The following is a 20,922-nucleotide window of genomic DNA, read 5'->3' on the forward strand; positions in this document are numbered from 1 at the left end:
GCGATTTAACGTCCGTCGAAATACACCGAAACCGCCGTTGTCCGGTTTAGACGGTGGCTGTGCTCGAAATTAATGGTTTTCAACCTCTCGATTGGTACGGGAAAATCTAGTAACGTCAGAGTCCGACGATCTACTAATAGATTCCGGAGCTTCGCGGGCTTTGGAATCTATGTCATGTTACTCTCTCTCTCTCGAGAGAGAGCGATGTTGAGATAACTGCAATGAGCAACAAGACGTGTCGTAGAACATTGTGTAATTCGGTTGCTATTTACCTCTCAATTCTATTATGTGGAATTCAATTATTTAAACGTGCATTCCCGTTGGTTCCACACCTCCGATGCATCGTTGTAATCGATCGATCTAACAACAATAGATTTGTTAATTTATAACAATGAATGAATAAATTAATTTATGAATAAATTCTCAGATCTACAGCTCTTCGCTATTGATTATCAATTTCACATCACTACTTTGCACACGCATGTTAAGAGTTTTTTTTTTGTTTTTTGTCAATCTACATTATTACATAAGACAAGATAATTAATTCAGTAGGGGAATTCGACGGAGTTTCTCAAGCGGCTGAGATCCTAAAAAGTCAAACGGTGCGACTCCATCCAGAAAAGCATGTTCAGCAAGTATAACAAAGCAGGTTCCCGACATCGGCGCACTCGGAATTTTCTAAATGTTTCAAGAGCCTTCTCGATCTTGAAAAAACCGTTCAATGAGTTGAAAACAAATAATTGAAAATCTCTCCGGACGTACAAAACACCTGCAACGAGCTCGAGTAAAGTTTTCCTGCAATTGGTCCTCATAACGAAGGTTACGGTTGAGAGTAGAAGAACTTTTGAGAAGCGCCCTCTTCCTCCTCATTGCATTTTTCAACTTTTTCAGTGGAAAAATAAAAGAACCTCGGGATGAAGTTACGATAGCTGAACACTCGACGAGGGTGAAACACCGAGCTCGTCATGAATGATGCAAAGGATAACATCGAGACCTCGCGTAGCTTTCTTGACAGCCGCAAGCTCCGTACCGAGACTATATATCCATACATTAGAATATATATATACGTATTGCGTATGTATGAGTGAATGTAATACACGAAAGGGAATTCGCTGCTCACTTAGAGCTCGGTAGGTGCCAGAGGTATGAAGTTTTCATTCGGATCGTCCGGCTCAACGTAGAACCCAAAATGACAATGAAAATCGATCGATCTCACGAGACGCGTAGATTTCCTACGTTCGTTTAATCGATGGTGTAACATGGTGTAAACACGAATCCCCGAGGGGTTGCGATTCGTTCGGCTATCCCGATTGCACACCTCAAAATTCCTCGTCGTAATTCAATCTTGAGGTCCGTTGCTTTCGTGCGCAAAAATATTTTTCAAATAAGTATAGCAATCCTGACGATACGATCGATATTGTCAATCGTACTTGGTAACGACAACCCATATATAAATTTATAGTATGAAAACCGACTTGTAAAGAAAACCAAACAAGATAGACGGGAACCTACTACCCCGTTTTCATTGGTCACAATTATAATTTTTTCCAGGAAGCTCAGTGTTAAACTTTTGTAAAGCAATCATTGTGTATAAAGAGTTATTACGAGGGTCAGACTTTCGTGACTGCGCAAACCCATTTTATAAGGCTTTTCATTCGTCAGGTGAAAGAAGAAAACTTTTCCCATTCTAATGTATTCTGGAGTAAGACCCGTTATTTATGCAAATTCCGACACTCTTATCTTCATTCCTAAGCTGTTCCAATCTGAGAGAATTAAAAAAAAAAAAAAAAAAAAAAGGCGATAAAACAGAAAAAGTAAGACAGAAAAAAAAATCTAAAGATCTGTACTGCGTGGAAATTACAATGAATATCAATAGGAGCGCCGTTTCATTCATTTGGGACATCCAACCGTTCGCGAAGATTATTTCTGCACTTCTCAACTCTGATGAGCACCGTATCACACTGAGAAAATAGTTTAATTACAGTTAACAAGATTTATTCGCTGTTATCAAATCGTATAGTTGCATATGGCGAAATAGATATCCAGTTACGAATGTAAAATCTTTCATTTGAATACATTCTGTTGCATGAAATAAGGATTTGTTTATAGTTAAGAAATCATCAATTTCCTTCAGAAGCGTGTCTCGTCATACCAAACAAACGACTATGTTATTCAAGTTTTCACAATTTCAACTGAAATCAAGTCATCTTGATAGTTGACCAACCCTCAACTCCTGGTCACCAGCCAAATGACGAAGCTCTGGCGTAATACACGCCGTACCTCTGAGGTGTGTATGCCAGGCGCGAATCTCGACAACCAAAAATTTGAATAGTGCAACCGGGCAACCTACGAGGTATGGTGTTTGTCTCTCAGTGCCATTGACTTTCAAGTCTATGTGGTCATCAGGGTGGTCATAGACCACCGCCATGTTACTTTGCTCGCTCGCGCCGGAGCTTCGCCACTTGGCCGTCGACCAAGCCCATTGGATAAGAATCTCATCTCGCTTAATTAACCTCAAGCATCGTCCAAGCATCATCGAAATTTAACATTGAATCGATTTGAGATCCGTACAGATTACACTTACTTTCGGACGTAGATTGGAGTTCTCGTTTCACATTGAAGAGCAAAGAGGAACCGAGCAGGTACGTACGAGTACGAGCGAACGATTGGAGCGGATTAGCCGGGAGGCGAAAGTTAATTAATATTATACACGCAGTACTTATTTGTGCTTGATTACAATGAGAGTCCACACGGGCGACTAAATTAGAATCATCACATCTACATCAAGATCCCTAAAGCTGATTGCGCCGGTAGCGCTTCGGTTGATATCCTGTTCCTACTCCAACAGCAGCAGAGAATAGTCATCACAAAATGGCGTCTAAACTGTTCGATAATGGCCGCGTTACCTCAAATATGAGGAGTTCTCGAATATGACCAAACTTATAATTCACGCAATTTGTTGGATGTGGTATTTCAAAGCAAACGAAAAAAAATATTGAATACATTTCCAACTTATTTGATTAACATATCGAAGTACCAAATGAATGTATCCAATTGTCACGACAAAACTCTTTTCTCAGTCATACGATGTGTGAGGTTATAATGAAAAACGTGCTATTTGTATTTAATGATATTGGTGTACACATATATTTGTGCTTTTTTTTATTTTCATTTCTTTATATAGATTTACACGATACAATGTTCTTATGTTTTTTTTTTTTTTTTTTTGAGCATCCGTAGACATATTATATCTAAGCGTAATATATACAGCGTAATAATCGGGTGGTTGTGCATATAATTTTACAATGATTTATGAAAATATGATTTTTTTTACTGTACCTAAACATCATGTATTTGTACCATATCAAGAAATGAAGATATCAGTCAGCTATTGGTATCTCACAATCGGTATGTCCAAGAATAAATTTCAGTTGAAAAATTGCGGTTGTCAACAAATCGAATATCCTCATTCGCAAACAAATTAAATACCAAAATCGTAGTCCTTTTTTTCAAAGCCGAGTCAGACCACGCAGATTATCATTGCTAGAAAACCAAACTCCCCAAAAATGAAATAAATCGGAGTCCTTGAATTTTTACGCAATGAAATCTGTCCCTGATGGAAATAAACCAGAACGAGCAACATCCTCTTCACCCTGAAAATCCTCTTACGCAAATGTGAGAGAATTCGAGGTGTCGTCGGTACCGGCGCTCCTTGGAGGTACAACGGTATCGATGAAACGAATGTCAACTTTGGTGACGAACATGTTGCTGGTGCGGAACAGCGCCAGAGTCTCAACACCGTCAGGTATACGTCTGTCGAATGGATATCCCATGGCACGTGCGTCGGGATATTTGCTGTCTTTGATTCCGCAGTAGCTCGAGGCATCGGTGCAAGTAGTCGTTACGTCTTGATCGACCTGAAAATTCATCGATAGGCGGGGATCAGATCGTGCCGAGGATGTTCGATCGATAATTCGTTGAAAAATCTGCTCACCCTGTCGCCGTTGTAATCCGAAATCATGACGAAGAGATCGCAGGGGAATCCTTCCTTGGTGCCCTTGGGAATGAGCATGTGTTGCGGCCAACCGCATCCGCAGAAGTTGAACTGCTCCAAGTTGTCGCCACTGATAGGCCTGTTCTGATCCAGATTTCTGAATGTACGCTCGAATGGAATTGTCACAGAAGATTCATCGGATCTACGTTGGATCGTGTTGTTTCCGGGACGAACTATACGGTTCGAAAACAAAGTCCATACATCAGACGACTTACCGCTTGTCAGCAATGATCGGATTAACGAAAATTTTCAATTTACTCACGAGTCACTGTGAATCTGTCCAGTTCGATCATGAGATCCTTCTGATCTCGCATGGTGATGGGAAGTCCACGTTCGTCGAGTTTCGGTCCTAGGAAGATACGGCAAGTACCCATCACCGCAGAATTGTTGGCGTTGTTGACGGCAATTCGGTAGGTGAACGGCGAGTGATTCAGATGAGTGAATCGTGCCAATACGGCACCACGGGGTGTAAAGTCAAGACCACGCGAAAGATCGACGTCGCTCTGTTGCCAGAATGTAGACAATACGTTGGTCGGTTGATTGGGGGTAACGAGCTGACAGTCGGTTACGGTCACGCCTGGGTAAACGAGCTAAAAAAACCAAACATGGGATATCAGCACGATCGCAAATGCTTACCACTTAGGGATCGGAGAACTCGAAATCTGCATGTGATTCGTATTAACCTGTTGCTGTGAGTAGGATGGCAGAGTGTTTTTGTGTTCATTGAACATGTCATTGATCGTCGCGTGCCATCTGTAGAAAATTGGATCCCTCATAGCGGTAGCTGAGTCTCCCATCACACCGAATGTTTCCTGAAAAAATATCAATGAAACAATGACAAAAAACGGCTATCGAGCAATAACGTCGACACCGGAACTGTTCCGGTTTCACTCACCAAGTAACGGTGATCCGGATCGTGGCAGAAAGAAATGGCGACGTGTCCAAAGTTGTGCAAATCACCGTAGAGATTAGGATTCGGTGTCAAAATACTGGCCTCCATTATGTTACCCAGCACGTCGATTCCTCCCTTTTCCGTTAGCAAAATTCGTTGTCCACGGGAGTCTGTAACGGCACCCTGGTGGATGGCCTCGAAGATTCGATCCCTCCATCTTTGCAGATCCTGGATGTCGAAGTTCAGTTGATCCACCGGACGATTAATGTCCTTGAGGACCGCACCCGCCGTACGGGCTGGCCATGTCCTACTCGATACAAGAGAGTCCAATTTCGGGAAGTACGCCTCGGGAATCGGCTCCGACCAGTTGATGAAGCGCGTCACGCGTCCCAAACGGTTCGAAAGACGCTCGCAGTTGTAACTGTAAAAGTAGCAATTTGGAGAATCGTCGCTTCAAGCGAAAATATCAAGTCCCACGATGGGGTGACCACTCGGTACCAACCGTGCGAGAATCTGCTGGTGCATGTAGTAGAATAATTCCCCGCGTCTGTCCTTCGCGACGATGTCTCTCGCAGCTTCGAAGGGATAGACGAGATGCCAATGCCAGTGATGGAGATTTATACCCAAGTCTTCTCTGAAGTAGGCGACGCGGTGCTCGTCGTCGAGATCGGAGGCGGTGTAATCTTTCGGGATGATGATCGGTTGCTGCGTGAGAAGAGGTGAGATTATTATTTCGCTTCTCGAAGAGTCTCCGGATACCTATCGACCGGACGCGTGAAACGCGTGAGTCGTAAAATTCTTACGCGAGCTCCGGCCGGGACCAAGTTAGCTTCTTCTTTGGCTCGGGAGAAGACACCGCTGTCCATAAACTTTCCTGGAAAGACTTCGGACAGCGGAGGAATCGGAAGGTTCTTGGTGTCGGGGCGGTGAAGGATCGCCACCGACATGGCGTAAATGAACAAATTCGGGTTCACTCGATCCCTGCAGTAGACACAGGCGGACAGGAAGTCATCGGTGGTTCGCATTCCTGTGTGATATCGACGCAATGTTAGTTTACAAGGTTGTCCCGCGACAACGATTTCATCGCCCCCCCCGAAGATCTTCTCGTCCGGCTTACCTACGAAGATGTCGATTAACCTGGCGGCTATTTTACGATGATGGGGAATGAACAACGAGAAGGGGTCACGACGTCCCAATTCCAAGGGGATTCTGAGATCAGGTAGAGTGATCTCGCGGATCTGGATCTTCGATTCCGTGTCATCGGCAAAACGGTTGACCACGTCTACGGCAACCGGGCGGATCCGGTCCGGCTGTAGAAAGATATTTCATCAGTTGATCGATTTTCAATCTTTAACGTAGAAATTTTCGGGTGAAAACTTACGAAGTAAGTGCCGGGGATGTCGAAGGCCACCTTCTTCTCGCCTTTCGGCACGTAGACCGGCTCGGCCGGCCGGTCGAAGAGATAAAGAATGTCCGATAGCTTTGCACTCATTTTTATCTATATATATATATCTTCGAATCAAAGTTAGACAGTTATCTAACAACGAGAGAAATTCGTCGGAAGGAAGCGAACGAGGGGAATTTCGTTGACGCGACTAATTTTCAGCCGGGGGACAGGATCTAGTCCGTCGGTGCACTTCGATGAACACAAACTGACTGATGCTCAATGCCAACTCTGGCAGCTACTTATACGCGAGTCAAAGGATATAGCGGTCAGCGGTTTCTTGATAAATCAGCGCTACAATAAACAATTTGAAAAACTTGTATCGTAGGGCGTAGTCGGACTTAGACACAGTCAGGGCTTTATGAAATGGGTTGGTACACGTCACTCGGTCCGTCTTGAAGAATTTTAAATAATTATTTCTGTGTCTGAAAGTAACGAAATACACGGAGAGTATACATACCGCGGTTTTGTACACTTGAGGCAAAAGTATACCAGACACTTTGAAATATTGCGGCTAACTGTTTCCTATTGACGTTATTCCCCTGCGAAAGATCCGTATCTTGCTTATAACGTTCGAGTAATTAGCTCGAAAGAATTTTCTTGATATCGTTCTATCGAAGTAGATGTACGAAGCGGTAGTGAAAAGAAGTCGTTATAAATCAATGAGGCTCGTGATTCCTTTCAAACTGGATTTTCACGAGCCGAGACGAACGCCTCAAAACACCTAACTTGACCTATCCCATCAAAATAGTTGTAGAGATTTCGTAATTGCTTGTGTTGCGGTCGTTAAGATAAAAGATTTTCTCTCTCAAATTGAAATGTTCATGTTGAGTAATTAGCAGCCGAGCACAGTCCCCCTAAAATCGTTTACTATCGTCCGGTCAGAGGTCCGACTACGTAGCGATAAAAAATATAAAAATACTCCATTTATCGTCTGCATTACTCTGTGATATTATGCAAGTGTCGAGACACGAAAAGTCCCATCCTGTTTTCACTGCATTTCACAAAAACATCGGTCCGATTCGAAGAAGTGGCTAACCGCGCGAAGGAACTAATAGCCGTATCTACGTTCGTTCGACTTGTTTTGTTCGAAAGCAAAACTCCGGCTAGTTTTCATATATCATTCCGCTACACCGTTTATTCCGTGGAAAACATCCGGGCTTCCGTGCGTTTTCCTTCGGGACTTCGGGTCAGATTAGCCCGCATATCGGCCACCGTATAGGCAGGCACGTTTCCCCGAGAATCCCACTCCGCACCCCTCACCGAGAACACCACGTCTCGACGCCGTCGGATCCAACTCGCCCAACATCTCCTTAATTTCTATGCGGACGCGAATACCCCGACGTCATAATACCCATGAACCGTCGTAGCCCCATAGTTTCGCCGACCGCGCTCGTACAAATTGTCCGATCTATTTAGAGAAACGCATATCTCGCCGCCCATTTATTTCACCGCGATGCCCCCGAGCACTGGGAATTATTGGTATAACTTTGAAATTACTGAGTTCACTAAACGCAGTCAGAATCTGATAAAACTCGACCGTCTGAGAGTTCGTACAACAGAAGATAGTGCCGAATGTCTCAGGATTTCATTTTAAACGGATGAGAGTGGTGCGAGAAAAATTGAAGCGTTTGGGCTCGCTTCAATTTTCACCTCGGGCACTTTTTTTTTCATCCATTTCGGTCGATAACTCGGAGATATCGCGGACTGTAGCGAATATTGAATCGTTCCTCAGGCGGGCAAACTGCGGAGTAACGCTGAGCACCTTTTGTCGCCGCTTCGGAATCTTGTTACCTAAAATGTAACAGCTTTTAAATGAAATCCCCAGTAGAGAAGGCTTCGACTAATATTATTTTATCTCCGCCACTTTCCATTACTGCTGCAGCGTCTGAATTTGTTTATTTTTATTTTATTTTACTTGACGTTTTTTTTTTTTGTTTTTTTTTTCATTTTTCTTCCATCTCGTCACGACCCCCTGAAAACTCTTCCGCGTTCTCGCCGTTTTATTTTTCTCTCTCTCTTCAAGAAAGGGAGATGAAGAGGGTGGTATTTCTCAATCTGTGAATTTGCAAGGAAACGAGCACTTAGCAGACGGCCAGACCTCGACAAAGTTTGCGCTGTGTTTTACATCTCTCTCCTACCGAGATTACGAAATTTTCAACGGCAATTCGGTCTTTGATAGTGTTCCGGTTACTCCAAATTTAATAGCTGCGTCAAAAGAATTCTAATATAACAAACTCCACGCTCAATGTAGATCCTGAAATTGCGAAAAATCTGCCAACACGTTCCTCTCCGATAACTGAGATTACAAAAATTTACGGCATCGTCTCAATTATACCATCGATTTACGGGATATACGTTTTATTGTGCGCGTCTCTTACATGACTCGTTACGAAGCTCGTATAGCTGATATGTGGTCACAGTGTCTAAAATAATTTTTATTATGCATTTATAGAGAATATTACAATCAGTATCGTTACAACTAATTCTTAAGTTTTAATTAACAACGTATGCGTAAGTATCTATAGGGATATTAGGTTACTGTATATATGAATGGTACATACTAACATAAGTATACAATGTATATATATGTATGTGTGATTTTATGTACAATCCACTGAAGCGTCATCAGGGAGGCCAATTACACATAAAGTTCCATGGAAATACTCGTCCAAGAAACTACCCGGTAGCAATAGGTATTACGGCTAAACGAAATCAGCTTTAGGATCTCGCAACTCCCAGGGGGGATATGTCTGGGTGAAACCTACGCCGGCATAAGCCAACCAGCTAATTGATTACGCTCCTTATACTTCTCTTAAACGTATAATAACTTTAAGTTGAAATGGTACTTGAAAGCAGGTTTTATATGTACAGGGGGAGGGGGGTGATCAGCCGATCGAAACAGGGGCTTCTACGCCGCGGACATGTCCGGTAAGGTGATTAAATTTTATTCCCGAAGACACCCGCGTCCAGTCGGAGCTTCGCCGTGGCTCCGGAAAAGCGTCGACTCCGTTTCCATTTCAAACAAAAAGGAATAGGGCTTGGGGTTGGCACTCCGCGGCGTCGCATTTCGGACCGGTTTTCAAGGTGCGGATCCACTTGCCGTGACAATGCGCCGATGACAAAATGCTCCACCTGTCACCGTCCGATTCCCCGTCGCCCTGACATCGCCAATCCAGAACACGGCGTAAGGCACGAGCCTGACAACGCACGCAGACTTGAGAACCTGAAAACAAACGAGATTTCGACGTTACGGATGGCGTTGGTTTCCCCCCTTTGTTTCCAGGGTACGGTGTTACCTGCAGTCATTCGGGAAATCAAATTTCATATGCAAAAGCACGGTTACCCGATAACCCGAAAACGAATCTGGTAAAAGTGGTGGGGGGAAAAAAAAAGGGGAAAAAGCGACTCGATTGAATAATACTTTTTGAATTGTGGAACGTGATAAAACCTCCGGAGCGAGTGACGCGCGCGTTTTTTTCTTTGTCTATCACGGGCGACCGCCGTGGTGCGTCGTCGGCGAAACTTTGAAACGCGGAGAAATCAATTTCCGTTCGAAAAATACGAGAATGCTCACACCCTCGAATTTCGTCTAACACGCTTTGGTTTTCCACTAGTTTTAATAAAATTCTCACGTCTGCGAGGGCGACTCGCCTCTAGTCGCGCGTCGCCGGTAAATGAATGACTTTTTATCGATTTGATGTGTGGATTCAAAAAGAAGAAGAAGAAGAAGCTACTTTGTAATTATTCAGTTTCCTACTGTTCGAAACGGGGATAAATATGAGGCGGGGAAATAATTTTAATTTCGGAGGTAATCTCCGAGGAGATAAAATGTGGAACTCCCCCCCGAGGTGACGGGAGTTTCTCACCCTCGTAGCTAATTTAAAGCGGTAGAGCACGTCGGTGTACAAGACGAGGAGTGGAAAATTACGCAAATGCCGAGCCCGAGGTACAATATTTCGGGAACGGAGTCGTTGTTTTTTGTTAAAATTATATACCTTTTCCAAACTTTCTTCAATTATAATCCCTACAATTAAAGCTCGCGGTCGGAATTGAGGTAACAGATGAGAAACGAGAGACTCGTGGATACAAGCGAAGATTTCGAGGGAGCGAACTCGACAGAAACAGAGAATGACGACATTGAAATTTTTTCCAAAAAAAAAGACTCTCGTTCCAACGGAGACGCCTCCGCCCCCACTCATTGTCGGGACGGAACGATCTTGACCCTTTCGAGATCATCGAGTTCGCCGGGCAAACAACCACTCGAAAACCCGACAATCGCACTTGTCCGATCCTGTGCCAGGATGTCCGCCCACACCTCTCGACCTAATGCTTTCGACCCGCACGTACGTACGTACGTACCTATCTACGCTACCGGGAGTGATCCTTCAGCCAACTTCACTCGGTTCGAGTACCTCGTCGTCAACAGGCAAAATACATAAAAACACAAATAGATTGTTTCGTCTCTAAAGCGGAATCACCATTTCGCCGTTCGCCCGTCCCTCTGACCGCGGGACTCGCGAAACCGATATCTGTCCCGACGAATACTGTACAACCTCTGCCACGTGCCGGCACGCTGCAATAAAAGTAAAAACCGAATTATTACAGATAACGTTTCTCACGCTACAGGATATATTCGAGCGAATCAACAATTCCCTTTTTGCTGATTTCTGTCACGCTCCCCATCTTCTTTATACATGTACAGTATACCCATGTCAACCACGCGCCGCGTCGTTACGTACCGATATATCGATCCGACTGTCGATAAAATAAATATGAATATTCTCAATCGATGGGCATGTTCCGAATGTTTATTAGGGTAATTGCGAAGCGTCTGCGTAGGTGGTCAAGAATCAAACGGGGTAGAAATATCACGTGTGTGGACTGCGGGGGAATTTCCGACGGAATTCTTGCCGTCGAATGTTCCATGTTCGTCGATTTCGCGGCGATCGACGTTATTATTGTAATTTTTTTCTTTCCCCTTTGTTTCATTTTACCGTTTTATGGAAGGTCGAGCGTTTCGGGATACCTATACACCCGCGTACCGAGCAATACCACCACCTACTCCTACTCCGCCTTTTCCGGTCAACAAAGCCAGAATTTGTTGAATCCGGTAAATCAGATTCTGTTTACCGCTTCCTTGAGCACAAAAGGATCATCTCTGCGAACAGAGTAAACTGTTTTCGAAAACGATAACGGAAACAAAAGAACGATGTATAATATCGTTACAGAAACTATCGGAGAAAGGAGTGAAAGAACTGACTGACTTCTTATCCGACATCCTCCATTGCGGTCGTGGTCAACTGTTTATCCAACTGACAGTAGAAACACACGTAACCAGCGGAACACGCTCCCTATCTCTTGATTACAAGCTAGTTTATCGTGGATGATGGTAGATATCGTATTTAATTCAAACGAATTTATCAAGAGGTTCGATTATTTTATGACTGAAATAAAAATTAAACGTTAGCGTACAACAATAAAAAAAAAAAAAAAAACTGAAAATTATCAAGTACATCTTACCCGCGTTCAGTTTCGCCAAAGAAGGATCCTTGCAACATGCTTTGGTAGCTCTTATGACCTTGAAAACGACGCAGTAGCTGAAAAAAAATTCAAATCGATCAGCGACATAATTTTTCACGTAAAGTTCATCGAAAACGATCATTCGAATAACAGCTGCATGATGAATAGGTGATCATATTCCGAAATTTTTTACACGGTCGCCTAGGGGTCGCGTTAAAAATCCCTGAGAATTTCGTATTTATCTCGAGGAGACCGAAAGTGGAATGAACATTGGCGAGAATTATCTACCCTCGCAGCTCATTTCGCTCGACCGTTCGTAACACTTCCAGGTCATTTCCTCAGCGAAAAATAAATACGAGCTAGTAACGGAAGTTGCGAATAACGCGATAATTCTGCCCTTTGATTTTCTAGGCGAAAGACAAACTCGTTCAAAATTCGTTCGTTTAAGGCCAAAAGCAAGATCGTTCGAAAATGACGGAAAAACTAGAACAGGGTTTTATAATCGTCCCGTATCCTCTTTCTCTGCGAATATAATACGAGAGCGACTCCAGATACTATTAAAACGAGAATAGGCAAAGTGAGCTTCGTACAAGGCGAACACAAATGATTGCGCGCGTTACCGGGCCGAATTGAATCGCTCGCCTTGTAGCGTACGTAGTGCAGTACGTACGTACGTACGTTAGCGGGGGTATTGTAATTCCTCGTTAACCGCGTTTCCTTTATTCCACATTGTGTAATGCACATTTCGCGTTCGTTTATTTCTCGAGAACCGAGTGTCGGCCGCATTTGAACAATAAATGAAAATCAACGGGGTTAATTCGACTTCAATGAAAACACCCGCGCAGGGGGGGGGGTTTTCCGAGTTGCGCACCACCGCGGGTGCACAGCTTTTATATTCGCAATATCTTTGAAAGGGTTCCCCGGTCGGAGTTCCTCACCGTGGAAATCTGAGGAAAGTTTCTCTAAATGGTTGCCATAACGACCGGACGCGTAATGGAAAGCTAGAAGATTTTCCAAGTGCAAAGATGCACCCGTACGTCCGACGGGGGTTCTTCAAAAAGTTATCGACTCGATGGGTAGGCGGTACTTCGAACCGATTGAATTCACTTTGCTGTAACCGCAGACTTTCGATAACTTCCTTCGATCGACTAGTCTACAGAATTTGATAAAACAAGTGCCATGCGAGAGAGTTCGCATGATACACCCGTTCGGAAAGCTAACGGGTGGGCAAACTGTATGGAATCGTGTCTTCGACATTTCAAACCATCCAGAGGGAGTCGTCGAAAAAAAAAAAAAAAGGAAGGAAGGGAAAAACCCACCTCTCGGAAACGGTGTTTTCGTCGCTCCGCTCCGGCAGTCCGTCCAAATTTTTCGGCAACAGCAAAGCGACTTCTAAAATCATGAAAGTTGTGCACAATTATCATATCCGAGTCAACGATGATCGAAGACTTTTCATTCGCCGATAATCCGACGATTTTCGAACCTTTCAGAGCAGCGCTGTAATTCCGTCGATGACAATCGTCGCTGCTCTGACAACCTCTGCTTTCTTCCAACTGGGGACAGTGTTTTCCTCCATTTTTATCGGCGTTCACGATGATTCTTGATCTGGTTTGGCTACCTGGTCCGCATTTGCTGTCGCAAACCGACCACTGACTCCACTCCGAGACCGCACAGTCAACGACTTGAACAATAAATAAACGGCACGTGTATCGCCATAAAAATTGAAAGAAAAAATAATTTTTTTTCACATTCTCGCACAACTAACCGCGATAAGAGAAAAAAAAAAAAAAAAAAAACACGTTAACAAATGAATTACATTCGCGACAGAAGTTTATCCGTTTAATAAAATGTTTCTCGATAAACTTCCAGTTAAAGTTTACTTCTTTTCTCCTATTTTTTTTTTTTTTTTTATGTAACTAACGCGACTAGTCGACTTTATTTTACTTCGCGCTCTACCTACTTATTACGCGGGGTAAAAGAAACGATTACACAAAAGGCATTTTGTACCGGATCTTCGAAGCAAGAACATTTCTGGCGATTCTCCGGCAGAAAACTATCCGGAAGTCGGTTAAACCGGAAGTTAAGTAGTTGGAAGAAAATTTCCTTTCCCCCGACGGGACGAGGGGTACGAAATAAATAAACTAAAACTGCGGTGGCGTTGCAGAGACAACACCCCGGAGAGCGAAATGTGAAATACGTACTATGTTTTCGAATAGTACGACAATCACGTACCACCGAACCGCCGTATACATTACTATACCTTTCGTTTCTCCGTTTTTCTTTCTTTCTTTCTTTCTTTTTTTTTGTTTTCTACCTGTCTGGGCGTCGGTCGAACGGAGGTGAAACACGAAGAAATAAGGCAATAAAAATTCGAGTAATAGAAATAAGAATCGTAGCGTAGCTACGGCAATTAAAAGACTTCTAACTGGCGCTGAGCCAGACTCAGCAGTTTGTCCTCGACTGCTCCTGACTCCTACGCTTCATGATGATTTAACAAATTGTACCCAGCTACTCATTCTTCAAGCACTGGATGGGTAACTATTAACTTTGAATTATTGCACTCTTTCTTCGTGCAGCTGTATTCCCTGTCCTCCGTTTTTCATATTCTACTCCCGGAGGCGTGCTAACGAAAAGTTTGTCTCCCGAAACACTCCGAGGGGGGTGGGGTGAGGGGTGGGAGAGGGTGGAGCGAGGAAAATTGTTGGCATCGCGCAACCCGCGCAGCATTTTCAAATAATATTTAAAAACATTGAAATATTCAGACGCCTCGAAGAGACGGAGAATCGTTACTTATGTGTGGTATAAAAAAATGTCCACCGCGACTATATACTTCTCGATTGAGTATGAAAAAAAAAACTCAATTTTAACCTTGATTGTCTCTCTATGCAGCGTGCATTGTGAAAAATATGTGAAAAAACTACAGCAATTATTCCTGAATCTGATCGTGGTTAAAAGTTGTAACGTGTTATACGCGAACGCTGACGAAGTTTTCACGATAAACGTGACGTAATTTGCAATTTAATTAACAATTTCTATTTCATCTTGCTCAATTCTCTGCTTCGTCGGGACGCGATGAATGGAATGCTACATCGGAAAACTTTGTAACAATTTAAAAATCTTTCACTTCGATAAAATAACCCGATGAGAGAGCCGCGGTAGTGACTATAACCCGCATTTTATTGGTCGAGGGATTTTCGGTGGTGGAGTCAATTTTTGGACTGGGAGGATGTACGGAAGAGAAAAAAAAATCGCAGGACCCGACATCGAGCCCTCGGGGATGAATTCCACTTCCGCAACGTTTCGCGAAAGATAAGTCAGCTAATAAAGAAAAAAAAAAAAAAAAAAAACTGATATAAAAATAGACCGAGACGAGAGAAAAAAAAATCTGTTTAAAGGTGATCAAATTTAATGGAATGGAAAATTACGGCGAAAGAATGAAAAAAGTGCTTAAAATCGCGTAACCATTCCTCCTCCAGATTAATACCCACCTCGAAATTTTTACTCGCGCAAGCTTTTAGATCTACTTAGGGATTTAATGGCCCGTAACTAACAATAAGAAGCAATCGAGGCTTAGGTGGTTGAATAATAAATATATATACGTATACGTATAAATTTCGTCGCTAATAATAATAGTAAAAAAAAATAGTATTCTTTGGCGCAGCAATACTCAAGTTTGTTACGTCACTCGTTACGTAGAGAAAACCCATTTAAGCGAAAAAAAAACGAACAAAGAAAAATTAATTACGAACGTTCGCGTGAAAAGCTGTGACCTTTAAAAAGTGGCGAAGGTTAGGGCGGATATGAAATCCGAACGAAAATGTTCGAGTGAAAAACTGTGTTTTAGGTAAGAAGAAGGAGTAGGTACACATTACGTACATTACGTTGATCCACAATGGATATTGGAAGGGATTAAAAAGGATAGGAGATGAATAGCCTTGAGATGAACAATAAATTAGAACATCATTTTCAATTTTTCCCTAAGGGGTGTACGTACACAAGCTTTACTTGCAATTGACGTCAATGGGCTTTTCATTCGCGTGGGAGCCACGCTGGTTTGATCAATTCTCTCTCTTTAGAGTGAGAAATTTCGCGAAAGCGACGGAAGAGACGAGCGATGGCCTATAGTCATAGGCGGTATTCATTTCCTGCTCTACAAAAGCCAAATTCCAAAACGAACCCTCCTCCCTGCCATATAATTAAAAGCAACGTTACGCCGCTACAGATCCGAACCATTTCTCGGTTAGCGAAGCGATGAGTCTACTGGAAACTAACATAATATACACGGATCGGATTATCCGTACGGGATAACAAGCGAACGAGGCTGTAAACCACCTCTCAGAATCTGCGATACACGAACGTTAAAACAGACGTTTCAATCGATCGAAACTAGACTACGATTTATCGTATAACGTATCGGAAATTCGTTTCCCTTCATTTCTTCGCACTCCCGATCGTCGGCCAAAAAAGTTGTCTCTTTTTTCCTTCTCATCCGCAGACTCTCCAGAGTACGGTCCGCGTAAGCCTTTTCGTGGTTCGTACGGGGAGTTGAACCGGTGGGGAGAGGAGAGCAAGTTTTTCGATTTTTGAAATTGACGAAAAGTTAGTCGGATCCGCGTCCGGACAAATTAAATGACATGCGGGCTCGAGGATGGTCCTCTGTGTCCGTTTGATCGTTCGTCCCGCGTTTCCGTTTGATGCTCGTCAATCGGTGTATTACGACGAATTTCCGCAATTCCCACGACAAATGAAACGGCGGGCGGACCGATTGCCGGCTCCACGTTCGAGCGTGAAGTTTTCAAAGTTTGACTTTAACGACGTATTACGTAATCCCCGTAGAATTGCACAGTCGAAAGCTCGGATCGCGGCGCATCCCGTAAATTAACCCGTAACCGTACCAATTAGTACCCCTCAGTTTCGCGTGAATCGCGAGCGCCGAATCGCCGCTATATATTTCCGAAGAAATCGACGTTCGTGGGATGCGGAGATCGATGATAAAGAGAGGGGAGAAAAAGAAACGGAACGACGACGAAAAACAAATACACGACGTGCGAGTGTTAATCTTCGAAAGAATGTACGTTCGCTGATAGTCGAGGGGGAGGGGCGAGGGGGGGGAGGGGGGAGGGGGGGGAGGGAAGTGGAAAGTATAATCGAAAAAAACTGTTTGCAACCAGCGGGGCGAACAAACGGAATGAGAGTTTTCACCGATAAGATTAATAAATCTTCTCGGTGCGCGGGTGTGATTTGAATCTCCCACATCCACACGGCGAACGGATCGCGCTCGGTGTTTTTTTCTTTTTTTTTTTTTTTTTTCCGAAGCGCGGATCAGTGCCAACAATCGCCCGTTAGTTTTCCCTGCGATATTTATTAAAGAGGAGATACCGGCAAAGGAAATAGAGAATCGGCTAAATAACCATTACCCAGACATTTTAAGGTTGCGGAATTTTCCAACAGGGCGAGTGGTAGGAAAAGTAGCGAAGGCTGTAAAATTGAAGATACAATTTTCAATTTTTCACCCCCGCCAGGCTATTTCCATCATTGGCCCACATTTATCGCGCGATAATAACGAAAAATAGAAGGGAAAAAAACATCGTTTCGATTTCGTAGACAGCTGTTGAAATCCCGCGAAGTAATTTATTCAGCCTTTTCGCGATAAATTTACGAAACTAGTCAATAATCCCCCTTTCGCTCCCTCGGGGGAGGGGGAGGTGAACTTTGTGTGAGCAAGCTTTACGTGTATCCATCCGCGGAAGAACGCCGCGCGGAACACGAGGAGACACGATTCCTTCCTCCTGAATAAATATCGATATCTATTTATAATGTCTCGACCCTCTTTCTTACGTAAGTATACACAACTACGAGGGTGAACTTCCACGGCATCGACGCTGAATTTCCTATTCTCCGAATAGAATATTCCCTCTGACAACGAAGTGGTCGTAGTACGATTTGTATACGGGGGGGTGGGGGGGGGTCTACGTTGTACGTGATCGACGCGGTTGAACATGAGGATAATAAAAATCACCTCCGCAGCTATCCTTGAAGTCGTTACAGCAGTCGCCCAATTTCAAGCAAGCGTGATCGCAGTAACACGGCTTATCTTGGGGTCCTTCAATTATGGCGTTGGGTGAAGTTTTCTGGACGACGCACGCCGAGTCCCTCCCCGAACAGCAAAGTTTCGCCTCCTTGCAACTACCGGCGTAAATTAATTGGACGAATTGAATGGCCGTTAGAAGAACTGGGAAAAAAATGGTCTTCAAAGTTACATTCTTCATTATTATATTATTGAGACGCGTTTCATTTGTGTAGATGGGGGGGGTGGTGGGGTGGATCGCGCACTGCCGTTTGTTTAACGATCCTCGATTGTTAATTCAATTGCGTAACTTCACTTCCACGTAACAGCCAATTTAGAAATTTCAATTTCCTCGCCCGCCTCGACTCGTACGTTAAATAATACAATAATAATAACAACAACAACAACAAAACACTCGATTAATTAACGGTGGCTTAATTAGCGCGAATCTTTAAATATTACACGCGTTTGCTTTTATTTATTCATACCGTACCAATGTATATATTTTCCTTTCCTTTTTTTTTTTTTTTTTTTCTTATATTTAATTAGGTATTACTCCAATTAATTAATTACAACTAAACGAGAACACCGATGAATACATCTATGGTATGACGTTCTAATTAAACACGAGGACATCCGAAACTTATGGCACCGTGGAGTCCGTGTTGAACGCGGTGTTCGACACACCGAAAATAACATACATTGTTACACCGGTTTATACACGCGGGCAGCTGTTATCCGCCAGATTTTACGTGACGATCCGGCTATTTTCTCGATTCATTAACGAACCCCGGACCAGTATTGTGTTACACCGATCACCTATACTTTCCGACTCAATTAATTACCGGCACAACATTTGCTGACACAATATTTACACGGCGGTATAGCTGACCCGCTACCTATATCCCATGAATAATGCATCTATCATTCAATTATCGGAAACTAATAACTAACGATCAAAGCTAATTCTCTTCGAACGAAACGCCGGCTTTCGAACCGTCTCGATATAGTATTTATTCCCACGCGTTCGTGGTACGGTGGTACACCGAATTCAATGACACCCGTAATCCCTCGCAGTGTTTTCTCTCCCCGTATTCACCAGAGTGTTTCGACGAATTCAACGCGTCGTATTTACGGGGAAAGTTTCGGGCGCGGCGAATCAACGGAGAAGACGGCAAGAAAGAAACGCAATCCCCTTGCTCGGTCACGTCGCGGGGTCGAACTGCGCGACCCTACTAAAGCTAAAGTCGAGAATTCGCGCCCTGCTCGCGAACGACGGGACACGGGACCTTAGCGCATGTCCCAAAATTCAAGAGAAATCAGCAAACAATTTATTAAACAAGATACCGAGCCGCGGTACGTAGCGAGAGCGTATGTAGGTTTACAGAGGGTACGATATCGTCGATTATGGATTTGGCGAACGTAGGGAATCCCGCGAACTTTTCATCCCTTATCCCTTGACGGAGAGCAGAAAATTTTACGCTCCAGCGGCTGCGCCGCACCGGTGCAAAGTCGGGGTGTACCCTGATTAAAGAGCTTTTTCGCGATGCACCTGCGTTTGTAAAATTAAAGCGCGGGCATATGTATACGTTGTACACGGCTGTATATCGGATGGTCAGGGGCACCCCTTTGCAAATTGGGAACAGCGGTTGCCACGGGGGGATGTTAATTTAAAGAGGACGGAGGGGAAGGGGATATAGCGGCCGAAACGAGCCCACCCTTCAACGCGTGCACCGCGCTGTTCGGCCGAAAGGTTTATTTAGCAATGATTGATGATTGGGCTACCGACGTTTGAAATATGACGCAACAGCCCACACCCGACGGTGGCTTACATGTGCATACGGGGGATATTCGTTTCTTGCTGATTTTTTTTTTTTTTTTATATTGTTTTTCTTTTCTTTTTTTTTTGTTTCTAGTCGTTGCTCGAAAACGAATGAAAATAACGTGGCGTCATTGTATGTACGCGCGATAGCGGGTTCTTGGGTATTTCGATAAAAAATTAATACCTCTATTTTCAGCGGATAATAATTCCGATAAACGTCGCAGGATTTATGCACGAGCTTTAGCTACGGTATACGGTGTAGGTACTGCAAAGAGCGGTGGCGTTTAATACATTTGCGCAAAGTCTTGAGTATATAAACCTGACGAGGAAATATAATAGAAGGACATTGACAAACTCGAAGTACCGCTTCTGCGCTCACTTTGAATGAACAAAGTTTCAAGAGAGAGGATAGAGAGAGAGAGAGAGAGTTCCGAATTTGAGAAGTGCGAACACCGTGACAACGATCGACTCGGCATGTTCGCTCTCCGAACAAGCGAAACTATAAATACGGGGGCGTGTAAAAAAAAAAGTGTTTTCGTTTCGGAATCTGGCAGCTGAAAATGCTCCGTGAAAGAGTTTTTTCAGCTACCTGGACCGTCACTTTGTAAACTTCCGGTTTATTTTCGTTGTACATGTACACCTCGCTCGGCCGAAGTTTCCGTAGTTTTTGAAGACTAATTTTTCCCACTCGCGGTTTTCACAACTTTACATTCACAACGTCACTCTACTTATGCAAATCGTGACAGGCCGCTAACGCTTCTCATCTTTTTCAACGGACTCTCACGGCAAAGTTTTGCAGACGGCGGCACGCGTTCACGGTTGTACGACGCACGCAACAAACAACCTCGGAGATCTTCAAAGGAGCCCGAAACCTTTCGGTAGACAAACATCCGTACCATTGGCAGCCCTTTTTGCTGCCCCGAAGTATGTATTTTCCACCTCAGAGGACGTCCAGATCCCTCGGTTGCGACGTCCGAAGTCCTGCCCGCGTACGGTCCTGGTCGTGCCATACACGCGACGCTGCGACGCTACCGTTCCGAGCCATTTCGGGTGATCGGGACTCTCGGCGGATGACGACGGCCTTTCCTACGAAGGGCAAATATTTGCTCAAATTTACTCA

General features: G+C 43.8%; 2 protein-coding genes across 2 annotated transcripts; both read right to left on the bottom strand.

The window, feature by feature from the left end:
- Positions 1 to 3,117: 3,117 nt before the first annotated feature.
- Positions 3,118 to 6,614, bottom strand: LOC105692091 (phenoloxidase 1). The gene is made up of 9 exons (XM_012411074.3): positions 6,328 to 6,614; positions 6,064 to 6,256; positions 5,750 to 5,973; positions 5,449 to 5,651; positions 4,950 to 5,367; positions 4,738 to 4,866; positions 4,317 to 4,644; positions 3,995 to 4,227; positions 3,118 to 3,917 (listed from the first exon to the last, which is right to left on the bottom strand). The coding sequence occupies exons 1-9, from the start codon at positions 6,436 to 6,438 to the stop codon at positions 3,666 to 3,668; spliced, it is 2,091 nt and encodes a 696-aa protein (XP_012266497.2). The 5' UTR covers positions 6,439 to 6,614; the 3' UTR covers positions 3,118 to 3,665.
- A 2,186-nt stretch (positions 6,615 to 8,800) lies between these two features.
- Positions 8,801 to 19,240, bottom strand: LOC105691987 (somatomedin-B and thrombospondin type-1 domain-containing protein-like). Its single transcript, XM_025747173.2, has 5 exons — positions 17,933 to 19,240; positions 13,397 to 13,594; positions 13,233 to 13,305; positions 11,914 to 11,990; positions 8,801 to 9,616 (listed from the first exon to the last, which is right to left on the bottom strand). Exons 1-5 carry the CDS (start codon positions 18,180 to 18,182, stop codon positions 9,411 to 9,413), a joined length of 804 nt encoding a protein of 267 aa, XP_025602958.2. The 5' UTR covers positions 18,183 to 19,240; the 3' UTR covers positions 8,801 to 9,410.
- Positions 19,241 to 20,922: the final 1,682 nt, after the last annotated feature.

This window comes from Athalia rosae, chromosome 2 (assembly GCF_917208135.1).
Source record: "Athalia rosae chromosome 2, iyAthRosa1.1, whole genome shotgun sequence".
NCBI lineage: Eukaryota > Metazoa > Arthropoda > Insecta > Hymenoptera > Athaliidae > Athalia > Athalia rosae.